This window comes from Neoarius graeffei, chromosome 19, assembly GCF_027579695.1.
Source record: "Neoarius graeffei isolate fNeoGra1 chromosome 19, fNeoGra1.pri, whole genome shotgun sequence".
Taxonomy (NCBI): Eukaryota; Metazoa; Chordata; class Actinopteri; order Siluriformes; family Ariidae; genus Neoarius; species Neoarius graeffei.
In genome coordinates this window covers 21,672,784-21,692,051 of record NC_083587.1, presented here as the reverse complement: position 1 = coordinate 21,692,051, position 19,268 = coordinate 21,672,784, and the positions used below count along the sequence as shown (strand labels likewise).

General features: G+C 44.9%; 1 protein-coding gene across 3 annotated transcripts in view; it reads right to left on the bottom strand.

Annotated features, from left to right (window-relative positions):
• Positions 1-13,970, bottom strand: part of prex2 (phosphatidylinositol-3,4,5-trisphosphate-dependent Rac exchange factor 2) — a 266,799-nt gene extending 252,829 nt beyond the window's left edge. For all 3 annotated transcript variants that reach the window (XM_060899865.1, XM_060899866.1, XM_060899867.1), the window contains exon 1: positions 13,521-13,970. In XM_060899865.1, coding sequence (XP_060755848.1) covers positions 13,521-13,646 — 126 coding nt within the window. In that variant the 5' untranslated portion in view covers positions 13,647-13,970. The remainder of the gene's footprint in view (positions 1-13,520) is intronic.
• Between the last annotated feature and the right edge of the window lie 5,298 nt (positions 13,971-19,268).

Here is a 19,268-nt window from a genome sequence, read left to right as displayed (position 1 = left end):
TTTTAACCAGTTCTAGGCAGTGTTGTTTTGTGCACGGGGCTTTGTCATACTGGAACAGTTTTGGGCCTCTTAGTTCCAGTGAAGAGGAATTCTTAATGCTACAGCATCCAAAGAAATTATAAATAATTGTGTGCTACAGTTAGGGAAAGGCCCACGTGTGGGTGCGATGATCGTGTGGCTACATACTTTTGGCTGTATAGTGTAGCTATGATATGTGTTTGAAGTGTCTGAGTGTAAGTGCATGCAAGAACATATTATATACATATGAGTGTTTATGCTTTTGCAAATGCAAATGACTTGCAACTTGCTAGTCACAGGAACATTAGCTGAATGCAGTAAATTTAGCTGATCACAGTAACGGTCACAAATTCTCCCTTACGGGCAAAGCACTGCTCTCATGTTCACACCATGGGTGCAGATCCCGGGGGGGACGGGGGGGACATGACCCCCCCCCAATTTCTGAAAAACATGAATTGTCCCCCCCCCCAATAAAAATGTTAGGACTAGGACTGTTTTGGCCTCTAGAGGCCGCTGTTATTTCCTTTTCATGTCGTGTTTATTTTGGCCTCTAGAGGCCGCCACTGTTCCTGTGTTTTGTGTTTGTGTTAATTGCCTAATTATCTTCACCTGTGTCCTTAATTAGTTTGTCTATTTATACCCCTGAGTTCAGTCCTCTTGGCACGGAGTCTTTGTGCTGTTATGTTTATCTCCAGTTTCCTTTGTACTGTGTTTTTTGATCTTCTTAGCTTTTGAATTTTTGCACTTTGCTTTTCTTTTGGATTATACTCTTTGGTTTTTTTTTGTCTTTTGTTTTGCCCTGTATATAGTGTATATAGTTTAAATAAACCTTTTGATTCTTTTTCTACTTCCGCCTCACGCCTCTGCATTTGAGTCATCCCCCTGGTGGCCTAGTGGGGGTTTGCTGGATTATCACACCAACGAACCAGGTTCGAATCCCAGCAAAACCCTAACAGAAAGACTCCGTCATGACCGACTCAGCAGAGGCTGCTTCAACTGTCTACCCGGCCAACCTTCAGGGAATTATGGCAGCTTTGACACGCTTCGGAGCGACCATGGACGCTCATGGACGTACGCTCACCAGCCAACGTGAGGCCCTCGCTCGCCACGAGGAACTGCTTCAGCAAATTGGGAAAACCCTGGCACAGCTGACATCTCTGCCTGCATCTCCTGCTCCTGATCCAGTTCCTGCTCCTGATCCAGCTCCCACTCCTGCTCCAGTGCCTCCTGCAATGCTGCCTTCTTCACCTCGCGAACCCAGCCTTCCTGCACCACAGAGGTATGACGGCAAGCACAGTGAGTGCCGAGAGTTCCTTACCCAGTGTCAACTCACCTTTGAGCTTCAGCCTACCACCTACACTACGGATCGCCGCAAGATTGCCTTTGTGATCACCTTATTAGCTGGTAAGGCGCGAGCCTGGGCTACTGCTATCTGGCAAAGACAGGGACCTGAGTGCTTTGATTTCCAGCTGTTTTCTGAAGAGATGCTTCGGGTCTTCGATCAGGCAGACATCAGTACCGACGCAGCCCGAAAGCTCATGTCCATCCGGCAAGGAGGAAGCGTCGCAGATTACGCCATCTCGTTCCGAACACTCGCAGCAGTAAGTGGATGGAACGAGACTGCCCTGGTGTCAGCCTTCCACCATGGTCTGTCTGACCCCATCAAGGACGGTCTGGCCTCTATTGGATGCCCAAGTGACCTCGAAACCCTCATCTCACATGCTATTCGTCTGGACAACAGGATGAGAGAACGCCACCAAGCCTTGAGCCCCCCCAGCCTCCCTACCTCTACCTGGAGACCGTCTACCTCCTTCAGTGACTGTCCAGAACCCATGCAAGTGGGTCGTACTCGCCTCTCCGCATCTGAGAGGGAGCGCAGAAGGAGGGACAAGTGCTGCATCTACTGTGGCAAGCCTGGTCACTTCCGAGCATCATGTCCCGAACTCTTGGGAAAAGGACCGCCCCGTCCAGCCGAGGGAGGGTTGTGACGGGGCCTACCCTCTCTCCCGGACTCCCTGGCCAAGGAATCTACATCCCGGTCTCCATCTCCTGGGGTGAGTCTGTCCACTCTTGTCAAGCTTTGATAGACTCAGGGGCGGCTGGGAACTTTATGGATATTCACTTCGCCCAAAGCATCAATATTCCGACTGCACCTCTTGAAGTCCCACTGTCTGTGTCTGCCCTCGATGGCCAAGCGTTAGGTGATGGAAGAGTCACCCAAGTTACTTCTCCAGTTTTCCTCCAGTCTCAAGGTCACAAGGAAGAAATATCCCTGCACCTGATTCCTTCACCTGAGTTCCCAGTTATTCTAGGCCTTCCTTGGCTTACTCGCCACAACCCTCGCATAGACTGGGTAACAAGCCAGGTTGTGGAATGGGGCCCTGCATGCCATGCCTCTTGTCTGCTCTCTAGCTCTCCTGTGTCTCCTGCCGAGCCCCCTGATCTCACCGAGTTATCTCAAGTTCCCACAGAGTACTGGGATCTCAAGGAGGTATTCAGCAAGAGCAGGGCCGCCGTTCTTCCTCCGCACCGGGCCTACGACTGTGCCATCGACTTGCTCCCTGGGACTACCCCTCCTCGTGGCAGACTGTTTTCACTCTCTCAGCCAGAACGCAAGGCCATGGAGGAATACCTCAAAGATGCCCTGGTCTCTGGGTTTATTCGACCCTCCACTTCACCTGCTGGAGCCGGCTTCTTCTTTGTCGGCAAGAAGGATGGGGGGCTCCGACCATGTATTGATTACAGGGGCCTGAATAAGATCACTGTGCGCAACCGATATCCCCTTCCGCTGATGTCCACAGCTTTCGACCTGCTCCAAGGCGCCACCGTCTTCACCAAGTTGGACCTACGGAACGCATACCACCTCATCCGTATCCGACAGGGAGACGAGTGGAAGACTGCCTTTAACACCCCGTCTGGGCACTACGAATACCAGGTGATGCCCTTCGGACTCACCAACGCACCAGCTGTTTTTCAGGCCCTAATCAACGACGTCTTAAGGGACATGATTAACCTATACGTTTTTGTCTACCTCGACGACATCCTTATCTTTTCCAAGACCGTGCAGGAGCACCGCCACCATGTCCGCCAGGTTCTCCAGAGGCTGCTACAGAACAATCTGTTCGCCAAGGCCCAGAAATGCGAATTTCATGTTCCCGAGGTCTCCTTTCTGGGATTTATTGTACGGACAGGCCAACTCCAAATGGACCCTGCCAAGACCCTGGCCGTCCGGGACTGGCCTACTCCCAAGTCCGTGAAGGAGGTTCAGCGGTTCTTAGGATTCGCTAACTTCTACCGCAAGTTCATCAGGAACTTCAGTTCTGTGGCAGCACCCATGTCAGACCTCACCAAAGGGACAGGTGGATCTTATGGCTGGTCTCCTCAGGCAGAAAAGGCGTTCAAAGACCTCAAGGACCGCTTCTGCACGGCACCCATTCTGGTTCTCCCGGACACCTCCCAACCATTCATCGTGGAGGTGGACGCCTCGGACAGTGGTGTCGGCGCGGTGCTCTCTCAACGTTCGGAAGGAAAGCTGCACCCCTGCGCTTACTTCTCCCACCGCCTGAGTCCTGCTGAGTCCCGGTACGATGTGGGGGATCGAGAACTGCTAGCGGTCAAACTGGCCCTTGAGGAGTGGAGGCACTGGCTGGAGGGAGCACAACATCCATTCCTGGTTTGGACTGACCACAAGAACCTGGAGTACCTCCAGCAAGCCAAGAGACTGAACCCTCGACAGGCTAGGTGGGCCCTGTTTTTCAGTCGGTTTGACTTCACCCTCTCATACCGCCCCGGCTCCAAGAACACCAAACCTGACGCACTGTCCAGACTGTTCTCTGCCACTAACAGGGAGAATGAAGTCGGGCCTATTATCCCTGTGTCCCGGATTGTGGCCCCTGTCCGCTGGGGTATTGAGGAGGCTGTCCGACGAGCCCAACGCCAGGACCCCGGTCCTGGGACGGGGCCACCAGGCCTCTTGTACGTCCCACATCAAGCCCGGGCCAAGGTTCTCCAGTGGGGTCACTCTTCCCCTCTCACCGCCCACCCGGGAGCTCGGAGGACCCTGGACTTCCTGAAAAGACGCTTCTGGTGGCCTAACATGGAGAAGGAAGTAAGGTCATTTGTCCTGTCCTGTGAGGTTTGCACCAGAACCAAGAACCCACGACAGCGTCCCCAGGGTCTCCTGCATCCTCTGACCATTCCCCGGCGTCCCTGGTCCCACGTGGCAGTCGACTTTATCACGGGTCTCCCTGAGTCACAAGGTAACACGGTCATTTTGGTCTTAGTTGACAGATTCTCCAAGGCCTGCCGCTTCATACCACTGTGCAAACTCCCCTCTGCTCTTGAAACTGCGAAACTTTTGTTTAATCATGTCTTCCGAGTCTTTGGTCTTCCACAGGACATCGTCTCAGACCGAGGGCCCCAGTTCTCCTCCCGAGTGTGGCACGGGTTCTGCAAGGTCATCGGAGCCACTGCCAGCCTCTCCTCTGGGTTTCACCCACAGTCCAATGGTCAGACGGAGAGGCTCAACCAGGACCTGGAAACCACCCTGCGAGGCCTGGCTATGGATAACCCGACATCGTGGAGCACCTGGCTGCCATGGGCGGAGTACGCCCACAACACCCTGCAGTCATCGGCCACCAAGCTGTCGCCATTCCAGTGCCAATTCGGGTTCCAGCCACCTCTGTTCCCGGACCAGGAGGAGGACGCGGGGGTGCCCTCGGTCAACCAATATGTGAGACGGTGTCGCAAGACCTGGAGCAAGGTCAGGAAGACCCTCATACAGACCTCCAGAACCAACCAGACTCAGGCCAACCGCCATAGAAGACCTGCACACGCTTTCCGCCCTGGGCAGCGTGTTTGGCTGTCCACTAAGGACCTTCCACTGCGGGTGGAGAACCGCAAGCTTGCTCCTCGCTACATTGGTCCCTTCAAGGTGGTGCGCAGGGTGAACCCTGTCTCCTACCGGCTCCAGTTGCCCCGGACTCTGAGGATCAACCCCACTTTCCATGTTTCCCTGTTACGGCCCGTACTGACGTCTACGTATGCCCCTGCCCCTAGGAACCCCCCACCCCCCCGCATCTTCCAGGGGCAGACTGTGTTCACTGTGAATCGCCTGCTTGACTCCCGCCGGGTCCGCGGCGGGTTGCAATATCTGGTGGACTGGGAGGGCTATGGTCCTGAGGAGCGCTGCTGGGTTCCTGCTCGGGATGTCCTTGATAAAGAACTATGTCGGGACTTCCATTCGGCCCATCCGGATCGCCCTGGGAACGTCAGGAGACGCTCCTAGAGGGGGGGGTCCTGTTAGGACTAGGACTGTTTTGGCCTCTAGAGGCCGCTGTTATTTCCTTTTCATGTCGTGTTTATTTTGGCCTCTAGAGGCCGCCACTGTTCCTGTGTTTTGTGTTTGTGTTAATTGCCTAATTATCTTCACCTGTGTCCTTAATTAGTTTGTCTATTTATACCCCTGAGTTCAGTCCTCTTGTCACGGAGTCTTTGTGCTGTTATGTTTATCTCCAGTTTCCTTTGTACTGTGTTTTTTGATCTTCTTAGCTTTTGAATTTTTGCACTTTGCTTTTCTTTTGGATTATACTCTTTGGTTTTTTTTTTGTCTTTTGTTTTGCCCTGTATATAGTGTATATAGTTTAAATAAACCTTTTGATTCTTTTTCTACTTCCGCCTCACGCCTCTGCATTTGAGTCATCCCCCTGGTGGCCTAGTGGGGGTTTGCTGGATTATCACACCAACGAACCAGGTTCGAATCCCAGCAAAACCCTAACAAAAAATCCCCTAAATTATTCAAAACTGTACAAACAAATGTATTTTCAGACAAATGATTCCCTGTGTGCAGGGCGGCACGGTGGTGTAGTGGTTAGCGCTGTCGCCTCACAGCAAGAAGGTCCTGGGTTCGAGCCCCGTGGCTGGCGAGGGCCTTTCTGTGTGGAGTTTGCATGTTCTCCCCGTGTCCGCGTGGGTTTCCTCCGGGTGCTCCGGTTTCCCCCACAGTCCAAAGACATGCAGGTTAGGTTAACTGGTGACTCTAAATTGACCGTAGGTGTGAGTGTGAATGGTTGTCTGTGTCTATTTGTCAGCCCTGTGATGACTTGTCCAGGGTGTACCCCGCCTTTCGCCCGTACTCAGCTGGGATAGGCTCCAGCTTGCCTGCGGCCCTGTAGGACAGGATAAAGCGGCTAGAGATAATGAGAATGAGATTCCCTGTGCAGTACTTCTTGAATGATGTGGCGAGCCTCTATGAAATTGTGATTTATGGTTGCATACAGACAAAAAAATTTAAAAAATCACTTTTGTGTCCCCCCCAATCCTGACATCGGATCTGCACCCCTGGTTCACGCCATATGCTTTTTGTTTACTTTGCCAAGTTTTTTGGTCCTGTCCCCACTGCGGTCCTGTCGTCAGTCTGTTACCTAATGTGTGCACCTATTCTGAGTCGTCTACTTATGTCCTTCTGTTCCTTTGTTTCTTCACAAAGTTCACTTATTGTATATTTGTACTGATAAGTTTCAAGCCATGCATTCCTGTTTTCTGTTTGATCTGGGGTGGGGGTTTTTTCAGTTTATGTAAGAATGGAGGTATAACATCATATAACTTTGAAACTAGCAAGTGGTGCAGTACATGTTCGGTGGTGTTAACTATCAAGTGTGTCACATTTCTGCAACTGGGTCCTCACTAAAATTGTAATCCTGTTTACGGCCCTGCACGTGAGAAACATGTGACCTCCCAAACATGGGTTAACTACTAAGATTTCTCACATGAGACACAGCATTGGAGCTTGTGCACTGATGTAGGCCTATTTGTCATATTTATTTGTTTGCGCATGTTGTTAATCTATGAAAAAAATCAACAAGCTCTAAAATATTTCCCTTTTAAAAGCTCCAAGGGATTTTATTCTGGAGGCTTGTATACGGCTAATACTTAGATCTGGGTCCAGTGTCCCTAAAGCCTTACAGCATTACGTGTCTTGTTAATGGGGCAGAGTGTTCAAATGGGGTTTTTTATGATTATTTTATGATGAGCCTTGAAAAAGAGAAGAACAGAGTGCAAGCTGTAACATAACATAACATTTAGCTCAATTTCGCAACTGTTTGTGGTGCATCCAGTTAAAATAAAGCTTGAATATAATATGTTTCTATGATAAATATATTTTTCTCTGGAAAGGAATCGGTCTTACTGGAGATCCAAAGGGATAGTATACATTAAAAGAGTGCAAAGCCCCAAAAGAAAAATAAAGCCAATTTCAGTTTTATGGTGCCACAATTTCATTTTACGAGTTTCATTATCAAGGTTTAGAAACATGACATTGGGTGGTCAATCCTTCAAGCCACAGACCATTGCAGAGGAAAATGTTGCAGAGGGACTAGTTAACCGAGCTGTGGCTCAGAGAAACACACTGCACTCACAGGCAAATCTGTTTTTCTACTGAAACTAAGACCTTAAAGGGATTTCCTTCACTCTCTCCAGACTATCTTTCCCCACATGTGCGCTTCATGAAATCAATTACAGGAATAAATATTAGAACAAATCACCAAAAAAAAAAGTGCTCCGATATAAATGCAATGAAAATGTTTCAAGGATTGTCACATACACAGAAGCGTCAAATTTTTTGGCTTCCACCTATCTAAAATAAACAACTATCTAAGAGCTCCCACTATCAAGATGAACAGTTACATAAGGCATTCTAGGGAAATCACAAAGAAAGCCCTTAAGGACACTTCCTCTGTCTGAGAACGAGAGCCAAACATATTTTGCTCATCTATTAGTGAGATATTGTGTAACATATTGTATTTTTGGAGTTATTCTGATTTTCCCAGATGTATTCATACCTTCACCAGGTCCACCCAGCAATCCCAGTCTCATTTCGTCCAAACTGTATTTAAGGTAAGCATTATGTCTGAAATGGCTCTCTGGGATTCTCAAGAATTCCTCCACCAGGATATATGGTTAATGAGAGAAGGCACCAAGCCCAAGCTCTCGCGTCAGAGCCCCCTGGCAATTTCTCCATGCCTGTCTACTAGGAGCCAAACTGTCTAGTACAGACCCCCTCCACCCAAAACCTAACAAACACAAATTCTTTTGGTTCAACATGGCACAGATTCCCCGATACCACCAAGCAACAAAAACGCCTGAAGTCAGTCATTGATCTCTGAGAGTTGACTCATAACAGGGCTTCAAGGCTCATGAGGTTCTATGTTGATCAGAGACAAAGTCAGGTTAAGTGGGGCGGCGTAACTAATTAAGATGAGCTACCGTATGAAAACAATCAGGCCCAAATTTTAAGTGGGACCTGAAAGAAGGTTTAATCCTTGATCCCTTGGAAGATGCTTTCAGTAGACTTCGTCTCTACCTACCCTTCATCTCCGGGATTTCATCGCTGCCTAAAAGAGATTGATACAGCAGCAGCACTTTAGTCTCATTCATCTCATTATTTCTAGCCGCTTTATCCTTCTACAGGGTCGCAGGCAAGCTGGAGCCTATCCCAGCTGACTACGGGTGAAAGGCGGGGTACACCCTGGACAAGTTGCCAGGTCATCACAGGGCTGACACATAGACACAGACAACCATTCACACTCACATTCACACCTACGGTCAATTTAGAGTCACCAGTTAACCTAACCTGCATGTCTTTGGACTGTGGGGGAAACCGGAGCACCTGGAGGAAACCCACGCGGACACGGGGAGAACATGCAAACTCCGCACAGAAAGGCCCTCGCCGGCCACGGGGCTCGAACCTAGACCTTCTTGCTGTGAGGCGACAGCACTAACCACTACACCACCGTGCCGCCAGCACTTTAGTCATTTAGTCTTAATCTCTCACTTCCTCATCTGTACACACCGCTCTAAAAGATCAACTTCAAAAACTTCAATTTTCATGCTAATACAGCCGTCAACACCATCACACTTGTCATCTCGTAGCTTGCTAACTAGCCAGGTCTCTGGCATAACGCAGCTCCATTGCATTCTGGGACCATGAGTCCAATGTTTGCACCAATGGATCTACAGCTCCAACATGGATTTCCTCATTAATGCGACACAGAACACTGCTGGAAATTGGTGCTTGAGAGAAAAAAAGCTCTTGGTTTTTGTTTTTTTTTGGGGGTGGGTTAGGAACTACCAGCAAATAACTAAAAATACAGCAATAACCAACAAATTAGCACCAAAGTCACTAAGCAAATCTGCTACTTAATCAAACTGCCAAAAGGGAAGGTATAGCTCAGCTGTTAAGGTTCATTGATAGCGAGTCAAAGATTAAAGGTGCTCAGACTTGAAAGCCACTGTGGGCCACTGAGCAAAGTCTTTAATCCAGATACATTCATCCCAATGCATGCGAAACCTTCAGGAACTGAGTGTTAGAGAAGGCAATTAAAACAGCATTGACGATAGGTCAATTGAAACAAATTGAAGTATCTGAGAAATTCCTAGTATTCTAAATGGGTTAATTCCCCAGGGTGACGTGCTAACAAATATTTCCAGCTCCTTAAAATAAAGCCAGGCACCCTCTGGAGGCTGCGTCTGGAGGGAATCAGATGATTTCTAGGAAAAGCAGTTGTTGCATTTCGCTCGAACAAAAACAATCCCCCCCCATACCTACATTGAAACCATCTGTGGCAGAGGCTCCAGCCGAGGAATGCGTATGTACATATGGTGTGGGAAACAGCTATCCTAATGACACACAGCACAGTGCCCTTAGCCCTGTTTTAAAGCACAAGTCCCAGTGCGTAGGATGTTAACTGATGGGAAAAATCTTTTGAAGAGTGGATGCTTTTCAAAATATATGGCCAGATTTTTTTCAGTAATTTATGGCAATCAGTGTATATCTGACCTTACACAAGCAATCATATAGAGTAAATTTCCTTATCCAAGGCGCGGAAATGACTCTTTTGTCTCAGACATACAACAGCATTTTTTTAAGACCATTTCCTCTCCTTCCTGCCTTTGACTCTCTGTTTATTCCATAATATCATTAAGCTTGTGCTATTCTTCCAGTCTTAGAGGTAATTTAAGCCTGGGACAATACAATACAGTTAATACTGTACAGGAAGTAGTGACAGTCCAGGTGTTTATAATCCAGAATCTACCTGTTGGTTCCTTGGGTGAGTTTTGAAATAAGTACACATATTTAGTATGTGCATTTGCATGATTGGTCAATATATCCAACAGAAAGCATCCTGGTTTGCAAAAGGTGTATAGTTCACTGAGCTCCTATAATTTATCAACATGAAAAGGCCATGACAACTTGATACAGGGGGAGAAAAAAGCATTTTAATAATATCAAAGTTCGGTTTGATCATATGAAGCTATCTGAATAAATGTGCTACTGGAGCTAAACCCACAATCTCTTTCAACAATATAAAGACATCAATAGGCTATAAGGTTTCGGTTTTGGCATCCACATCAGATTATTTGCTGTTAACACTTTTTAGCCCTCCCATCTAACAGCACAACCAGTCCTCACTGCTTAATAACACATATTAAAAGGATAGTTTAGCTTTTAAATCACTAGTTGCATCCCAGAGAGTATATTGGAACACAGTATGAATAAGATCCAATGCAATAAAAAACACATTTACAGTTCATTTTAGAGGTTTAGCGCTTTAAAGTTCTCTTATAGCAGACAACTCCTCCACTTTCTTCCATTAGAAAGCCGTTGAGGTACCGATACCTTAGTGATTACAATTCTGTGCTTGTCACCCACCATAAGGCTTTGAAGGTAAATTGCAGAGAGCCACCTGAAGGCTCCAAACCTTCAGCTCTGCAGTCTCAGGCTACATCCACACGACAACAAGATGTTATTTAAAAAAATATCGCGTCCACATGGGCAAAGATCAGTAAAATATCAGGTCCATATGGCAACGCAATGCTTGCTGAAAACGATGCAATACACATGCCACACCTCTAGGGGCGCTATAAGACGGTCCCTTCGGAGACACCAGAACAATAGAAGAAGTAAGGATGCATGCGCATAAACTATTATGTGCGAGACTTCATATTACCCACAAAGTCAGAAAAATCTGTTCATAAAATTACATTATAATGACCAAATACAATGAAAAGTATTTTTCCAGTCTCACCTGTGAAAGGTAATCCCATGTGATCTCGTTTGGACGGTAAACCTGTTGGTACAGTTAAACGTAGCACATGAATGAGGCATCTTTATTCTCCGCTTTGACCCATCCAATATGGCGGCGAGGATGACGTATGATTCTACGCAGAAGGCGGCGTCTTTAATGGTCCGGAATAAATTGAATGCTACACGTTGATGGATTAATTTGTTCTTCTACACCCTTTTTGAGGAATGTATTGTAGGACTTAAACCAACATCTGAAGAGGTGAGATCGCTCCTTTTTTTCCCTATTTTTGCTGGCGGGATTGACTCTGCCCTAAGAGCTATTCTCTCTCTCTCTCTCTCTCTCTCTCTCTCACTTTGCACCATTACACAATAAATATTCACAGTGAAAATATTTTGTAAGCGCGTTTCATGAACTAAGTTATAGGATTTGTTGACAACTCGCATCGAGTTCGTTACACTTCTACCCGGCGTGAAGCATTGACAGTCATGTGGTTGTGACGTCATCATAAACAAATCCATTCTACTCATCCAGACGACTTCGCAACGGCAACGTTGCCAGATCTTTCCACTCTGGAACCCGTTCTCAAAAGATTGCGTTTTGGGGCACCCAAAACGCCGGTGCCGTGTGGACGCCAGGTCGAAACGATAAACAATTGTATCGGATTCACCTGAATCCGTTGCCGTGTGGACAGGGCCTCAGACAAATGGGGTTCCTTACAGGTTCTTTGGCTGTTTAAGACCCAGCTATTGCAAAGAAACTATTTCTGAAAGGTTAAACCATCAGTTGTAGGGTTCTGCTTGGTCCTCTAGAATATCACAAACCATAATAACGCTTCAAAATACCAGATAGGACAAGATCATAAACAAACAAACCCCAATCTGGAATGAATGTATTTCAATTTTACTCCTCATAGAGCTTAACAGGATGGTCAATCAATGCTGTATGACTAAAAAATGACAAATCAAACTACAGATTAAGTCCAGGTTACCTTTAAGTTGGATATTTTAGCACTTATTTTTGCTCTACCATATACATTTTAAAGCCAGTGAACGGTTGCATTACTCAGGTGCATCAGAGATACCTGGTCTGCATTTAGAGAGTCAGTCTTACAAAAAGGTCTTGGATCTCTTTGGTCAGAAAGTGTTGATTAATTTCCTATAATAGCAGCTGTGACCATCGTAATGCGCTTGTTGTCTGTCATAACAGCCTAGAATTGTAAAGAAGAATAAGTGATAAGAGGAACTAGCATGACATTCAACAACATTAACTTAAATGTAACTATAGACAGATATGAAGTTTTGTTTTTTAGGTCATTTTCGAAAAATGTTGACAAATTGCTCTGGCGTACAGGAAATAGGCTCTTCGGGGTGTGCTGTTCTAGGAAAACAATCAACTTCAGGGTTGAAGAAATAATGAAATGAAATGTTTCTACATTTATAAAAAATACTATAAACAGTAATCAGTGAGCCATAATAAAAGAAACAAAGTCAGTATTTGGTGTGAGACGACCCTTTGGTTAAAAAAAAAAAAAATAGTAGTCTGAGGTCCAGTGAGTGCAGTTGTATGCGGAAATGAGCTGTAGGTTTTACTGAGCATCTTACAGAACCAGCCCCAGTTCTTCTGGACACTTTGACTGTCACACTCGCTTCTTCATTTTGCACCAAAACCCAGCAGCCTTCATGATACGTGTCTAAAAATTGCTCTCTTACATAATAAACTCATTTTTGGAACTCTAAAAGGTTTTTGTACTGACTATAATGTAGCAGTTATCAAATAAAAATAAAAATCATATATACATTTGTGATGTACAGTGCTGTGCAAAAGTCTTAGACCCCTTATTTTTTTCATACAAACTTTGTTATAGATTTTTATTTTATGATTTCTACATTATCGAGTCAGTACAAAAACATTTTAGAGTCCAAACGTTCGTTTTCCAGCACAAAATTAAATGTTACAGAAAAAAAAAGTTTGTATCCGAGTAGCATATTACATAAGAGAGCACTTTTCAGATTAAAAAAGAAAACATAATGAAGGCTGCTGGGTTTTGGTGCAAAATGAAGAAGCGAGTGTGACAGTCAAAGTGTCCAGAAGAACTGGGGCTGGTTCTGTAAGATGCTCAGTAAAACCTACAGCTCATTTCCACATACAACTGCACTCACTGGACCTCAGACTACTATTTTTATTTTTTTAAAGCAAAAGGTCGTCTCACACCAAATACTGACTTTGTTTCATTTATTATGGCTTATAGTATTTTTTTTATGTTGAAACATTTCATTTCATTATTTTTAAGCCATTTTTGGCCCACAGCATTTCTTTATTTGTGCCTAGACTTTTGCACAGTACTGTACATGTGATATATTTGTTATATCATGTATTTGGGATGTTTAGGTGAGATAGCTAGGCTTTATATTGCCATACCGAAAGGAAGTGCAGGTTCTCCACATAATCCCGTTCAGTCTGCAGAAGTTCCCTCAGCACGCAAACGCGCAGGCGCAGCTGCTTCTCCACATCCTTCGCGCTCTCGACTTTACTCTCCTCACTCATTTCACTCTGCTATTCTTTTCTCCTCTGGTTAAAAAAAAGATCTCCACAGCTCTCTTTGGAACAAAAGACTTTCCGTGACTTCGCAGAAGTTTACTCACTCAAGTTGCTGTGGGTCCAGAGCTGAAAGCATGATGAAAGCGGTCCAGTTCAACTTGCAATAGTTCAAAGAAGCAGTGAATAAATGTGGCAATCCAGAGTAAAGACTAAAGCCTGAAATTCTCTCCTGAAGTGTCCAAAAGTGTGCAGCAGTGGCTTTGTGGCCATCAGTCATGATCTGTGGTCCATGTGCCTGCCCACCATTTCACACACACACACACACACACACACACACAGAGAGAGAGAGAGAGAGAGAGAGAGAGAGAGAGAGACACAGACAGACACAGCCTCCCTCCTTCAGCACTGAGAGGAGAGGAAAAGCTCAAGCCTAGGGCTTCATGCCAGCACCGTGCAGGGGAAACACTGCTGATCACATGGGGTGCCATTACATTCCCACATTTTCCCACACTCCAACTGCATCTCATCTCTCTCTCTCTCTCTCTCTCTCACACACACACACACCTCCTTCTCCCCAGTGGGCTGTGAATGACATCTAGCTATAGGCAGTGGAATATAAAGGAATGTTACAAAATCTCTTCCTCAGTGTGATCTAATATTAAGAACTGTTCTTAAACATAATCAAACATTCTAAACTTTTCCCCAACACGTTCTAAAGTTACAAACCTTTCATCAATATAAAGTAACATTATAAACTATAGTTTTAGACTCTTCCTGAATATAATCTAACATTATGAACTCTTCGTCTATAAAATATGATGTTACAAACACTTGCTCAGCCTACTCTAATGTTATGAGCTCTTCACCAATATAATGTTGTTATAAACTCTTCCTGAAAGCAATCTAACATCATGTACTCTTCTGAAATAGAATCTAAGATTGAACTCTTCCACGATAAAATATAAAATGATGAACGCTTCCCCAGTATAATCAAACATCATGAATGCTTTCTCAATGTCATCTAACATTATGAACTCTTCCTCAATATAATCCAGCATTATGCACACTTCCTCAGTATAATCAAGTCTTTGTCAAACATTAACTAAGACTGTTATGTTGAGAACTGTTTCTTGGCATAATCCAACATTGTAAACTCTTGTTCAGTGTAGCCTAGCATTATGAACTGTTTCTCAAAATAATCTTGCAGTGTGAACCCTTTCTCTATGTAAGTTATTTTTCCACAACATAACCCAGCATTGTAAACTCTTCTTCAACGTAACCTAGCATTAGGAACTTTTCCTCAGCATAACCCAGTAAACTAGTCCTCAATTTAAGCTATCATCATGAACTGTTCCTCAAAATAATCCTGCAGTGTCAACCTTCTTCAGTGTAATCTAGCATTATGAACTGCTCCTCAAATTAGTCCTGCACTTCCTCAATGTAATCTACTGTTCCTCAACATAACCCAGCATTGTAAACTGTTCCTCAATGTAGCATATCATTACGAACTACTCCTCAACATAACCTGGCACTGTAAACTCTCCCTTAATGTAATCTAGTGTTATGAACTGTTCCTCAAAATAATCATGCTGTGTAAATTCTTCCTCAATGTAATCTAGCATTATGGACTGCTCCTAAAAATAATCCTGCATTTAAACTCTTCCTCAATGTAATCTACTGTTCCTCAACATATCCCAGTTTTGTAAACTTACCCTCAGTGTAATCTAGCATTATGAGCTGTTCCTCAAAATAATAATAATAATAATAATAATAATAATAATAATAATAATAATGGGCGGCACGATGGTGTAGTGGTTAGCGCTGTCGCCTCACAGCAAGAAGGTCCGGGTTCGAGCCCCGTGGCCGGCGAGGGCCTTTCTGTGCAGAGTTTGCATGTTCTCCCCGTGTCCGCGTGGGTTTCCTCCGGGTGCTCCGGTTTCCCCCACAGTCCAAAGACATGCAGGTTAGGTTAACTGGTGACTCTAAATTGAGCGTAGGTGTGAATGTGAGTGTGAATGGTTGTCTGTGTCTATGTGTCAGCCCTGTGATGACCTGGCGACTTGTCCAGGGTGTACCCCGCCTTTCGCCCGTAGTCAGCTGGGATAGGCTCCAGCTTGCCTGCGACCCTGTAGAACAGGATAAAGCGGCTAGAGATAATGAGATGAGATGAGATAATAATAATAATAATAATAATAATAATGCTGCACTGTAAACTCTTCCTCAATGTAATCTACTCTTATTCAGCATTACCCAGCATTGTAAACTTTTCCTCAATGTAACCTAGCATTATTAACTGTTCCTCAATATGACCCAGTGCAGTTAACTCTTGCTTAATGTAATCAAACATTATGAACTGTTCTTCAACATAATCCAGCATTGTAAACACTTCCTCAACATAATCCACCATTATTAACTGTTCTTCAACATAATCCAGTATTGTAAACACTTCCTCAACATAATCCACCATTATTAACTGTTCTTCAACATAATCCAGCATTGTATGCACTTCCTCAACATAATCCACCATTATGAACTGTTCCTCAATATAACCCAGTGCAGTAAATGCTTCCTCAATGTAATCAAGTATTATGAACTGTTCCTCAACGTGATCCAGCATTGTAAACACTTCCTCAACATAATCTACCTTTATGAACTCTTCTTCAACATAATCCAGCATTATATACACGTCCTTAACATAATCCACCATCATGAACTGTTCCTCAATATAACCCAGTGCAGTAAATGCTTCCTCAATGTAATCGAACATTATGAACTGTTCCTCAACGTAATCCAGCATTGTAAACACTTCCTCAACATAATCCACCTTTATGAACTCTTCTTCAACATAATCCAGCATTGTATACACTTCCTCAACATAATCCACCTTTATGAACTCTTCTTCAACATAATCCAGCATTTGTATACACTTCCTCAACATAATCCACCATCATTAACTGTTCTTCAATACAACCCAGTGCAGTAAACTCTTCCTCAATGTAATCAAACATTATGAACTGCTCCTCAACATAAATCAGCATTGAAAACTCTTCCTCAACATAATCCACCATTATTAACTGTTCTTCAACATAATCCAGCATTGTAAACACTTCCTCAACATAATCCACCATTATTAACTGTTCCTCAACATAATCCAGCATTGCAAACACTTCCTCAACATAATCCACCATTATTAACTGTTCCTCAACATAATCCAGCATTGTAAACACTTCCTCAACATAATCCACCATTATTAACTGTTCTTCAACATAATCCAGCATTGTAAACACTTCCTCAACATAATCCACCATTATTAACTGTTCTTCAACATAATCCAGTATTGTAAACACTTCCTCAACATAATCCACCATTATTAACTGTTCTTCAACATAATCCAGCATTGTATGCACTTCCTCAACATAATCCACCATTATGAACTGTTCCTCAATATAACCCAGTGCAGTAAATGCTTCCTCAATGTAATCAAGTATTATGAACTGTTCCTCAACGTGATCCAGCATTGTAAACACTTCCTCAACATAATCTACCTTTACACGGAGTGCAGAATTATTAGGTAAGTTGTATTTTTGAGGATTAGTTTTATTATTGAACAACAACTATGTTCTCAATCAAACAAAAAGACTCATAAATATCAAAGCTGAATATGTATGGAAGTTAGAGTGGGGTGTTTTTAGTTTTGGCCATTTTAGGAGAATATGTATGTGTTCAGGTAACTTTCACTGTGCAGAATTATTAGGCAACTTAATAAAAACCAAATGTGTAGCCATTTCACTTATTTATTTTCACCAGGTACACTGATATGACAACTCCAGATTTGCAAATAAACATATCTGACATTCAAACACAAAACAAAAACAAAATCAGTGACCAATATAGCCACCCTTCTTCATGAGGACACTCAAAAGCCTTCCATCCATAGATTCTGTCAATTTCTTTATCTGTTCACGACCAACATTGTGTGCAGCAGCAACCACGGCCTCCCAGACGCTGTTCAGAGAGGTGTACTGTTTTCCCTCTTTGTAGACCTCACGTTTTATAATGGACCACAGGTTCTCTATGGGGTTTAGGTCAGGTGAACAAGGGGGCCATGTCATTATTTTTTTCACCTTTCAGACCTTTACTGGCTAGCCACGCAGTGGAGTATTTGGACGCATGAGATGGAGCGTTATCCTGCATGAAAATCATGTTCTTCTTGAAAGATGCTGACTTTTTCCTATACCACTGCTTGAAGGTTTCTTCCAGGAACTGGCAGTAGGTCTGGGAGTTGAGTTTGAGTCCATCCTCAACTCGAAAAGGTCCAACAAGCTCGTCTTTGATGATACCAGCCCATAGCAGTACTCCACCTCCACCTTGCTGGCGTCCGAGTCGGAGTGGAGCTCTGTGCCCATTACTGATCCAGCCACAGGCCCATTCATCTGGCCCATCAAGAGTCACTCTCATCTCATCAGACCACAGCACCTTAGAAAAATCAGTCTTAAGATATTTCTTGGCCCAGTCTTGACATTTTATCTTGTGTGCCTTACTCAGTGGTGGTCGTTTTTCAGCCTTCCTTACCTTGGCCATGTCCCTCAGTATTGCACACCTTGTACTCTTTGACACTCCAGGAATGTTGCAACTCTGGAATATGGCAGAACTGGATGCTAATGGCTGCTTGTTAGCTTCACGCTTGATTTTCTGCAGATCATGTGCAGTTATTTTGCGCCTTTTTTTTCCCCACACGCTTCTTTCGACCCTGTTGACTATTTGCAATGAAACGCTTGATTGTTCGGTGATCACGTTTCAACATCTTCGCAATTTCAAGAGTGCTGCATCCGTCTGCAAGACATCTCACAATTTTATACTTTTCAAAGTCTGTCAGATCTCTCTTCTGACCCATTTTGCCAGAGGAAAAGAGGTTGCCTAATAATTATGCACACCTGATATAGGGTGTTGATGTCATTAGACCACACCCCCTCTCATTACACAGATGCACAGCACCTGATATACTTAATTGGTAGTAGGCTTTCAAGCTGTAACGACCCTACATGTGGGTGGAGCACAGAGGACGGCAGGACAGAGATCAGGTTTTATCAACTGGCTTTATTGCCACACTTTTCAGTCTAGCAATACTTTTTACAGAGACACACACACAACTGGCGTCTGGTTCAGGGTTGCGCCCCTCTGCTCTCGCTCTCCCTCCTGATATAGGGCGCAGTCACTGGGAAGACACACAAACAGGTTAATTGCTCTCAGGTGACGTGATTCTGCCACTTACCTTCCCTGACTCCGCCCTCCTGTCACAGACCGGCGCTTGACCACGCCCCCGCTGCCACATACCCCCACCGCCCGACTCAGGCCGGGCGGCCGTCCGGCCTGCAGCCGACTCCCCCCCCCCTTGACGGGAGAGGAAGTCCGCCACGACCATCTGCGCCCCCGGCCTGTGGACCACCTTGAAATTAAAGGGTTGGAGCGCCAGATACCAACGGGTGATCCGCGCGTTGGCATCCTTCATGCGGTGGAGCCACTGGAGGGGCGCGTGGTCCGAACAGAGGGTGAAAGGGCGCCCCAGCAGGTAGTACCGGAGGGCGAGAACCGCCCACTTGATGGCCAGACACTCTTTCTCTATGGTGC